We start from the raw sequence: 11,444 nt of genomic DNA, 5'->3' as shown, positions 1-11,444 counted from the left end.
GAGTGGCAGGGGATGGTCAGAATTATTCTTCTCTCACAATATCTGCAGAGCTGTAGCATCCCACCGCAGTCCTCTGTTGCAAATTTTTTTAGTCCTCTTAAAATATTAAAATATTTTAGTCCTCTGTTGCAAAATATTTTAGTCCTCTGTTGCAAAATATTTTAGTCCTCTTAAAATATTAAAATATTTTAGTCCTCTGTACCAAAATATGTTAGTCCTCTGTACCAAAATATTTTAGTTCTCTTAAAATATTAAAATATTTTAGTCCTCTGTTGCAAAATATTCTCAAATACAGCTCATCTGTCTGGAACTCGCACTGCATATCGGACATTAATACAATTGAGCGAGTCCAGAGGTATTTCACGAGAAGAGTCCTCCACTCCTCTGCTCGCAACAGAATCCCTTATGCCACCAGGCTCGAAATTTTGGGCTTAGACAACTTAGAACTACCTCGCCTTCAGTCTGACCTAAGCGTAGTACACAAAATTGTCTGCCACAATGTCCCACCTGTCAATGACTACTTCAGCTTCAACCGCAATAATGCACAAGCACATGATAGATACAAACTCAAGGTAAACCGCTTCAAACTCGATTGCAGAAAATACGACTTCAGCAACAGAGTGGTCAATGCCTGGAATGCACTACCTGACTCTGTGGTTTCATCAGAAACCCCCAAAACTTTAACCTTAGACTGTCTACTGTTTTTTTTTTTGTTTGTTTGTTTGTTTGTTTTTTTAATTTGATTTATATGCCGCCCTTCTCCGGAGACTCAGGGTGGCTTACAATGCGTTAAGCAATAGCCTTCATTCTTTTGTATATTTTATACAAACTCAGCTTATTGCCCCCACAAACTGGGTCCTCATTTCACCTACCTTAGAAAGGATGGAAGGCTGAGTCAACCTTGAGCCTGATGAGATTCGAACTTACAGTAATTGCAGACAGCTGGTGTTAATCACAATGCTTTCAGTCTGCTGAGCCACCAGGCCCTCCCTCTTTCCCTCCCTCCCTCCCTTCTTTCTTTCCTTCTTTCTTTTTCCTCCCTCCCTCCCTTCTTTTTCTTTCTTTCTTTCTTTCTTTCTTTCTTTCTTTCTTTCTTTCTTTCTTTCTTTCTTTCTTTCTTTCTCTCTCTCTCTCTCTTTCTTTCTTTCTTTTTTTTAATTTGATTTATATGCCGCCCTTCTCCGGAGACTCAGGGCGGCTTACAGTGCATTAAGCAATAGCCTTCATTCTTTTGTATATTTTATACAAACTCAGTTTATTGCCCCCACAAACTGGGTCCTCATTTCACCTACCTTAGAAAGGATGGAAGGCTGAGTCAACCTTGAGCCTTGGAGAGATTCGAACCAGCAGTAAATTGCAGGCAGCTGTGTTAATAACAGGGTGCGTAGACCACTGTACTATCAAGGCTCTTGACCTCACCCCATTCCTAAGAGGTCTGTAAGGGGCGTGCATAAGCGCACCAGCGTGCTTACCAACCCTGTCCTAATGTTCCCTTTTATTCGTATCCATCTCATGTATTCATAACTATGTCTATACTTATATCTGTTATCTAATACATGCTTGACAAAATAAAATAAATAAAATAAAATAAAAAGCTGGCCGAACCCGATCCTCTGCATCACACCTTGTTTACAACTGCACCTATATTAAGCAAAGTGACTTCACCTTGATCCACCTGTTACCGTTTTAATGGTTTATACACACAATTAACTGTATCTATCGTTCCTTGTTTTGCACCAGCTGTCACTTTCAATACCCGCTCGGCAGGCAAGAAGCTTTGCTGAATCAAGACAGATGCAATTCCATAATACTTTTTTTTCAAATGTCTCTCTACCCCTCCCCCTTTTACCATCACAGTTTCAATATTGTGGATTTTATTGCTCTTTTTTTTTTTTTTTTCTAGAAGGAGAGACAAAAATAGCAAACTAACAACCAGCTCGCTGCCTTGTCTAAACTCACCTGTAGCTTAGCCTGGCTGAGCAATTAATGGGTCCGATAATTTCATCCTGACACAGCCATCTTCTACTATAGGACTCCCTTTGTTATCTAAAAACGTCCACACCTGTCTTGGCTTCTTCTTTCTTCTTCTTCTTCTTCTTTTTTTTTTTATCGTACTGCATGGCTAAATACCTTGCATGTCTTATTTATTTCTTATTTATTTAAATCAATCGCCGGTTCCCATTTTCATTCATTTCTCATCCGTCAGAATGCTTCCTGTCGGCTCCATTATTTGAAATTAATTTTGCACTCAGCAGATTATCGATTGATTAATTTGCTGCGTGGGTGTTTGGCTATGAAACCTTCAGAGAAGGCAATGGTACTGAATTAAAATAATTAACCATGTTCACAGGTCCCTCAAATTGGTCTGTCTGTCTGTCTGTGTGTCTATATCCATCCATCCATCCATCCATCCTCCATCTATCTATCTATCTATCTATCTATCTATCTATCTATCTATCTATCTATCTTCTATCTATCATCTATCTATCTATCTATCTATCTATCTATCTATCTATCTATCTATCTATCATCTATCTATCGTCTATCTGTGACTGTCTGTCTGTCTGTCTGTCTGTCTATCTATCTATCTATCTATCTATCTATCTATCTATCTATCTATCTATCTATCTACTGTGTTTCCCTGAAAATAAGACCCTGTCTTATATTTTTTTGAACCCTGAAATAAGCGCTTGGCCTTATTGCCATGCGCTCAAAAGCCCGATTGGGCTTATTAACAGGGGATATCTTATTTTGGGGAAAACAGGGTATCTATCTATCTCTATCCATGTGTCTATTAGTCTGTCTATCTATTAGTCTGTCTGTTTGTCTATCTATCTATCTATCATTATGATCATCATGATCATCAACTTAATAATTTTAATTGGGGTATTTTAAATGTTTGGGGTTTTAAATCGGCCAAATCTATGTAATTATTTTAATTTTTAATTATTGTTGTGTCTTGTGTTTTTAAATTGGCTGTACACCGCCCTGAGTCCTTCGGGAGAAGGGCGGTATAGAAATAAAATTATTTATTTATTTATTTATTTATCATCAATCTATTTCTATCTATCCATCTATCCATCCATTCATTCATCTATCTATTCATCCATCCATCCATCCATCCACCCATCTATCCATCATCTCAAATTGATCAAGTAGAATAAACAAATGGTTGCAGGCCAAAGGACTACCTGGGACGTCCCTCTTCTTAGTCCACAAAGGTTAGCTTGATGTTTCTTCAGCAGCTCAAACTTAAGGAAGCAACATCCTGATAGCTGAAGATCTCTTCAAAGGACTTGGGTTGGATGCCATCCTACAGCTTCGGGATTAGGATACCTATATAGGAGAAGGTCAGATGAGTTCTTGAGATTCTGTGGCAGGGAAGCTCTGGAGAGACAGAAAGGAGGGCAAGAATTTATCTCTGCTAACGCTAGAACCTGCCTCTGCTTATCTTCCCTCAAGAGCAAAGTGCCCAATGAATCATATTCTAACAAAAAATAAAATAAAATCATAAACAAACATGGAAAGAAGATAGAGAGGGGGAGAGGAAGAGAGAGTGTGGTGAGAGGACATAGAAATGAAACTCCCCAAACAATTTTGGGTGATTAATCCTTCCGTGGTTCCTAGTCATCAGTTCTGAAAGTGCAGCCTACACTACAGAATAATAAAGACTCAAATCTACTTTTTCAGCACTGCACATTGATGTGATCCTTCTCTTAGGAATACAAATTGGATGAGCACAAATATCAGATTACGGTACCTGTCCTGGTTTTCAGAGCATCTTCTAAGGCCAGACCCAGCCTGGTTTTTCATAACCTCCAGTAACAGATGAAAACTCGGGGGAGGCATATGAACATCACATCCCAAATCCCACCTCCCATAAATTGGTTTTTGAAGGCTGCAGCTCCCTGTTTCCGAATTGATTAATACAGAGACAGCCTTTCCTCATCTGGTCAAGGAGGTGTTGTAACACACAAACACACACACCCAACACACCCAACACACACACACACACACACACACACACACATACTGTCTTACACATTGGCAAAAAAAAAAATCAGAACACAAAATACAAGCTGGAAGGATACGACCTAACAGACGACCCTCACTCTGTCAAAGACCTTGGAGTATTCATCTCAAATGATCTAAGCACCAGAGCTCACTGTAATAGCATTGCTAAAAGAGCATTAAGAGTTGTTAACCTAATCTTGCGTAGCTTCTTCTCCGGTAATATTGAACTGCAAACTAGGGCATACAAAACTTTTGCCAGATCCAATTCTCGAATACAGCTCATCTGTCTGGAATCCGCACTGCATATCGGACATTAATACAATCGAACGAGTCCGGAGATCAGTGGTGGGTTTCAAATTTTTTTACTACCGGTTCTATGGGTGTGTCTTGGTGGGCGTGGCATGGCTTGGTGGGCATAGCTTGGTAGGCGTGGCAGGGGAAGGATACTTATTTATTTTTTATTTATTTTACTTCGAATTTATATACCGCCCTTCTTCCTGGGAACTCAGGGCGGTGTACAGCCAGATAAAAACACATAATATAAACATTAAGAACAAATTAAAAGGAAATATCTCAATTTGGCCAAAAAAATTAAGAAACATATAAATTTAAAATCATATTAAAAGGCATTGTTAGGCCAGCCCGGCTTGTTGGAAAAGGAAAGTTTTAAGGGAACGGCGGAAGGCACGGGGGTCTTGGATTCTCCTGTAAAATCTCCATTCCCTCCCCAATTCAGGGGAAGGTTACTGCAAAATCCCCATTTCCTCCCGATCAGCTGGGACTCAGGAGGCAGAGAATAGATGGGGGCGGGGCCAGTCAGAGGTGGTATTTACCGTTTCTCTGAACTACTCAAAATTTCCGCTACCAGTTCTCCAAACTACTCAAAATTTCTACTACCGGTTCTCCAGAACTCGTCAGTACCTGCTGAAACCCACCTCTGCTGGAGATATTTCACAAGAAGAGTCTTCCTCTCCTCTGCTTGCAACAGAATACCTTATGCCGCCAGACTCAAAATTTTGGGCTTAGACAATTTAGAACTTCGTCATCTTCGGTCTGACCTAAGCATAGTACATAAAATCATCTGTTACAATGTCCTACCAGCCAATGAATACTTCAGCTTCAACCAAAACAATACAAGAGCACACAATAGATACAAACTCAACGTAAACCACTCCAAACTAGGCTGCAGAAAATACGACTTCAGTAACAGAGTGGTCAACGCCTGGAATGCACTACCTGACTCTGTGGTTTCTTCCCCAAATCCCCAAAACTTTCACCTTAGACTGTCTACCGTAGACCTCACCCCATTCCTAAGAGGTCTGTAAGGGGCGTGCATAAGCGCACCAACATACCTACCCTCGCTGTCCTAATGTTTTCTTTTATTCGTATCCATTTCATGTATTTATAATTATGTTTACCCTTGCATCTGTCATAAAATACATGCTTGACGAAATAAATAAATACAAATAATACAAATACTGTCTCCAAATATCCTGTGATCGACAGTTATAAAAAGCAGAAAACCTTCTAGATGTGTTCCTATGGAGTTCCTGTAGGGTTTTTCGGGAGGAGGAAGAGGAAGAGGAAGAAGAGGAGAGTAAAAGGAAGGGAATGAGTGAAAGGTCTTTCATCTCTTCTCTGGCAAATCAATGTCTGCATGGACATCCCAGAATTTCTGACAGGCTGTTATTCCGAGTTCTCCCATTTCTAAAGCAACATGACAAGGAACTGCAATGGTGATAATTACGGGAAATTGGAATCAAATATATAGACAGATAGAATCATATTATTAAGGACAGACACCTTAATCTTTATCGAGCATAAGGCCAAGTATCTCTGGATATTCCAGCAGATGTACAGTAGTGGCCAAAATTGTGGAAACCTTTTGGGGAAAGTGTATTTTTGAGGTTTGATGGCTAATAACCTCCACCCCTTTTTGGGGGGGGTGGGAATCAAGATAAACCTATTCCACTGCTGGAATAGCCTGGGAATAGCCCAGACCTTCACCCAATTGAAAATCTATGGAGCCGGCTAAAGAAAGTTGTTCATCAGAAACGACCCAGCAATAAAACCCAGTTAATAGAAGCTATCATTCAATCTCGGTTTCACATGATAACAGCTGCAGAACTAAAAGATTTGGTTCACTCCATGGGAAGACGTGATAAGGCCGTCATTCATGCTGAAGGTTACCCAACTAAGTATTCACTGACACGGTGATAATTTTTGCCTATCTCGTTTCACTTTTCTTCTTTATACTATAACTGCTATTCTAATAGCAAATCCTTCATAAAAGGTATTGCATTACATTCTGGATTAAATTATCTTTCCATTGATATATAATTTTATGGTGCTAAAAAAAAAAAGAAGTGGTGTTATTAGCTAGTTTCAGAAAATGCACTTTTCCCAAAAGGTATCCACAATTTTGGCCACTACTGTATTCATACCTGAATGAACTTCAGGAATTAGCTTTTTCTTTTTCTTTTCTTCTCTTTTGCTTGACGAGAGCAAAGAAGACAAAAGATTGTATTATATTCCCTTTCCTACTTTTCCGTTCCATCAGTGATATAACGCTAGGATGGATTTGTGGGATTCAGATGTGCCTGAAATCTAAATCCCAAGATTCCTCACCATTGACCATGCTTTCTACGACAGCTAGAGATTCAGCAACATCTGGGGTGCCACCTCCAGGTGCCGGTACCTGGCCTTGCACTCCCACAGGTCTTCCCTCTGCTTGGAAAGCCTATGCTCATAGTCCTCAATGAGTTGCTTCTGCTGAGCCTCCTTCTCCATCAGATCCTATTTGAACTGAGCTATGTTGCCAACTCTTTCTCGTGATGGCTGCTTAGTGCCAACAACTACTTCCTGTTGGGGCCCTAAGGAGCCCGGACGGGCAGGCAAGGAATGGCTGGGAGGGGAGGGGCGAGTAGAGGCCGGTGAGGCGCCCTTCGACATGAGTGACATTAAGTTGGCCACGCCCACCCAGTCACATGACCACCTAGCCACGTCCACCCAGCTGGTCATTAGGCAGATCAATGATGAATTAGTGGTCCGCGTGATTTAAAATTATGAATTTAGTGGTCCCTGAGGTCCGAAAGGTTGGGGACCCCTGCTCTAAGGAAGAAGCTACAAAAAGTGGCCTTGAGTAGGGGGGGCTGGACTAGATGCTCTCCAAAGATTCTCTCCTCCCACCCTTGCAAACTGCAGCTCTACAATTCTATTAGCATACATACCGTTGGCCAGAGATCTATTCCAACTGTACCTTTCCTAGCTACATTTGTAATTAGCTTTTTTTTAAAAAAACAACAACAACAACAAAAACCCAGGGAAGGTTGAGGGGGGAGGGGGTGATTTCCTCTGCTTGCAACTAACAGCTGGGATGCAGGAGATTCTGGCCCTTTAAATCCCCCTGTACCACCAAGGCCCTGCCTCCTTTTCTGACACAGCACCAGCTTAGCATCTCGGAGCTGAGCAATCGCCTTCAAGCTGGCAGACTGTGAGGATGTCAGGAGGGAGGGGGAAAGCCTCCAGTGCAGTTTTTTCCACCGCTCGCTAGCAGGAGAGGAGGAGGAGGAGGAGGAGGAGGAAGAGGAGGAGGAGGAAGAGGAGGAGGAGGAGGGGTGTCGGGCAGCTGCTGGGGCCGAATGCAAGATGCTCAGGCGGACTTCAGGAGACCCGAGTGGGAAGAAGACCAGGGCGAAAGTGGTCAGCATCTGCTTCGTTGCTTTCTAGCTGGCCCTCCAAGCATCGGAATCTGGATGCTGGACTTGCCTGTCACTCAAAGTCTGGGAGCTTTAAAGAAGACGTGTATTCTTTCTCCCTCTCTCTCTCTTTCTCTTTCTCCATCTCTCCATCTCTCCCCCCCTCTCTCTGTCTCTCTGTCTCCCTCTCTCTCCAGCTTTGCTCAAATCCCTTCTTCTTCTTACCATGATGCAAGCCATGGTCTCCAAGAGCATCCATTGAGGGCTCCACAAGAAACATCTCCGTTTCTCCATCCCTTGCTTGGCCCTTCCAAGTTGCTTCCAGTTGCTGTTGGGAGACCCACCCGACCCTTGGCGTCCAACACGTTCAGGACACGAATGGGCTCCGAGACCCTCTTGTCTTGTCCCAAGCTGGGAACCATGGCGGTCACCTGTGGACTCAAGGCCTGGGGTCGCTGAAGTGATGGGATCGCAACCTCCTGCTCTGCAGATGGCACGGCTGCCAAGCCAGAGTTTCTGAATGGGAATAGATTACTTTCTCCAGCTGGTTGCAAAGAGGCAGGGTGAAAATTCTTCACGTCTCCCCACCTTGCTTAAAGGAAAATCAGAAAGCAATAATTCAGATGTGTCCTCAAGAGCCAAAGGGTTAACCTGAGAAACTGTGGGGTAAGGGTTGTTGTCCGTGTTTCTTTTTTTAAAAAAATCTTCTAATTTTTTTTATTGGATGTATCTGATGCCTCACCAGCAACGTCCACGGTCGGCTTGGTCTTGGAGAACAGGAATGGGATCTGAGGATCTGGTTGGCATCCAAAGGTGCTGCTGGAAGGAAGAGCAAGAGATCCATTTGGTAGGAAGTGTGTTCCTGACCAGCTGCTGTGGTTGTAAGTTGCCGCTTTTTAAGTTGTCTTAGTGGAATGAAAAGGGAGCTGATCTTTTCTTGGACTTCTAAAATAAAATAATAAAATAAAATTGGTTGGATTCACAGGACCTCTGCTAGGTCAGGGGGGCCCCAGAGGGAGAGAGGAGGTCTAAAAGTTTCGGTTGGCTGGTGTGTAGAAATCAGCACACTCACAGGTTGGGGGTGGCTGAGTGTTACACATGCAGCTCAGGGTTTCCCGTTCCAGGTGGATCACCTTGGGGATGGTTCTTAGGGAGGAGGACCTCCTGCAGAAGGGATGGCGTTTGGGAGGACCCAAAGAAGGAGACCTCACAACGCAGGAGTATATATATATATATATATTGTACTCGGGGCTGCCTTGAAACACAGAGCTGAACCCCATTGGTGGCTTTTCTGGGTAAGCAGAAGGTAATTCTTCTGTGAAGAAGAACCAGGAGTCACCATGGGAACACCCAGTCAAGTTGAAGTTCAGTGACTTGGGAGGCTGGTGGAGTTCTCCCCAAGGCTGTTTCTGATCATGCTAATTTTCCCCTCCCTTCCCCTCTCTCTCTTTCTCTCACACTGCAGGAAATGGTGTGCAATACTCTGTGCTTCCAGCAACTCCCCAAGGCCCCCTTTGAAGGCTAAACCTCCCCATGTTCCTCATTTTTAAGGAGCTTCCTAAGATCTCAACGAGACACCTCCAAAGCCTAGCCGGGCAGGAATTGCTGCATGACCCTCTTAGTCTTAGACCCTCAAACTGTACGGATGGCCATTAAACCAAACTACCCATGCAGAAGACTCCTGGGCAGCCGAGGTGGAGAAGACCCTGAGAAAGGAATCAAGAGCCGAGATCTTCCAGGGATTCTCCCCAAGAGCAGTGATGAACTAGCTGGAGGCGATGCCCTCTCTGTTGGGAAGGAGAACGTGGCATAGAGACTGGCAGGGATCACTGGCTTCTTTCTGCAGAGCAGAGCACAAATAACACACCTTCACCTTTTTCAAGCTCACGGTCTGTGGCATTCTCTCTCCCAAACCGGTTTGTGGACCAATGGTGATTCTGAACCTTGGCTACCTAGATGGGCTGGTGGCCAAGTTGGAGGAGATGTATGTGTGTTGGACTCATCAACCCCTTGATCCCATCCCATTCTCTCTGGCTTGGTTGGCCCCTTCCAGTGACCCTAGGGAGAACAAAGGATAGGAAGTGAGTGCGCTGCTGGGACTTTCTGGGCAGGGGGGAGCGTTAAGATGTGGAGATCTCCCCACCCAAGAGAGGCTCTGTGGAGGCACAATCTGGTCGGGCAACAGCAGAATGTGCAACGCAACTCTGCCCCAGCTCCCCGGCACCCTGTGAAGAATGAACAACCTGGATTTGCAGGATAGGAAGCCCAGTAACAACACAACAGACGGCTGCAACATCAGTGAGAAGGAGCGCATCCGAGGGCGCATGAAAATGGTGATTGGGCAGCTAGAAGGCATTCTGCAAGAACTCAAGGAGGTGGCCAAGGAACTTCGAGACGTAAGTGTGGTTCTTGATGTGCGTCCGGATTTAGGATGGGGCCAAATGAGCTGGAACAAGGCTCTGAGGGTGCTTTTGTCAAATAGTTGTAGGTAAAGAGGATTAAAGGGCAGAACTTGGGCAGAAATGTGCCAGGAGACAAAAGGGCCCATAGTTGTGTTGAGCTCCATCTTGCTCTTAACCTGCCTGATTTGTCTTATTTTAAGGATCTTGGTTGTTGGGCAGCATGTAAGTTCCATGCCTCAAGATTGTGATCATTCCAAAGTCACTGAAATGTTTTCTTCATGCGCATTTGGTGGTTCTGGGTAATAGTCTGTGTGTTCTTCAAGTTGTGTGAAAATGTTTCTTTGCCAGATGTGAAGTTCTGGAGATCATTCTTGGGTGCATTGACCATTGTGGGCACTACGAGATGGTTTAACTTAAAAATAGACCAGATAAAGAATATAACTGTTAGTTCAGTTGGCGATATCTTGTGCATGGATGGGAGTGAGATGATGGTCAAACGTGGGCCTTCAATGTTTGTAGATTGGTACTCAGAAGTGGCCATACCCACTGTGCTTGGAATATAGTCTTTTTGTGAAATTCTTTGTCAGAAAAACATTGGCTTTTACATCTTGGCTAGAATACAATACATGAAGCTTCCAAGTTAATTGGGCAGCCTCACCAATTTAGCTGGATTATCTTTCTCTCAAGAGATGTTCTCTTGCTTTTCCTTCTGGGATCAACGTGTTCATTGTCCTCGGTTCCTAAGGTTCTTTCCCTTAGCTTGTTTTCTGGAAATAGAAAGGGTACATTAGCCAGGAAGAAGCAAACCAAAGCGATCCAGTCCAGATACTGCTAATGGGTTGATGGGCCTTGCAGATGTCCTACCAGCTCAACTTCTAACCTCATCTCAATTTGGTAGCCTACAAAATAAAGTCCTTCCAGTTTCAAACTGCATTGGGTCTCTTGAAGAACTTGCTTGAAAAAGGATGGGGTTTAATGTGAATTTCATCAACTATGACTCCAAAAACAAATTCCTTGTGTGTCCAATCACACTTGGCCAATAAAGAAATCCCTCCCTCCCTCCCTCTCTCTCTCTCTCTCTCTCTCTCTCTCTCTCTCTCTCTCTCTCTCTCTCTCTCTCCATCCATCCTCTCATCTCTCTTTCTATCTACCTATCATCTCTCATCTATATCATCTATCTATCTATCTATCTATCTATCTATCTATCTATCTATCTATCTATCTATCATCTATCATAATTATATCTATCTATATCTAACTATCACAATTATATCCTATCTATCTATCTATCTATCTATCTATCTATCTATCTATCTATCTATCTATCTAT

The 11,444-nt window shown here is 43.3% G+C and overlaps 1 protein-coding gene across 1 annotated transcript in view; it reads left to right on the top strand.

Moving 5' to 3' along the window:
* Positions 1 to 7,450: 7,450 nt before the first annotated feature.
* Positions 7,451 to 11,444, top strand: part of INSYN1 (inhibitory synaptic factor 1) — a 64,768-nt gene continuing 60,774 nt past the window's right edge. Inside the window, exons 1-2 of the mRNA XM_034409570.3 lie at positions 7,451 to 8,593; positions 9,178 to 10,108. Of these exons, the coding sequence (XP_034265461.2) occupies positions 9,947 to 10,108 (162 nt within the window). The 5' untranslated portion in view covers positions 7,451 to 8,593; positions 9,178 to 9,946. The remainder of the gene's footprint in view (positions 8,594 to 9,177; positions 10,109 to 11,444) is intronic.

Source organism: Pantherophis guttatus, chromosome 13, assembly GCF_059756535.1.
Source record: "Pantherophis guttatus breed Tessera chromosome 13, ASM5975653v1, whole genome shotgun sequence".
Lineage (NCBI taxonomy): Eukaryota > Metazoa > Chordata > Lepidosauria > Squamata > Colubridae > Pantherophis > Pantherophis guttatus.
Note: the sequence above shows the minus strand (reverse complement) of the source record. Positions and strands in the feature narration are given on the sequence as shown.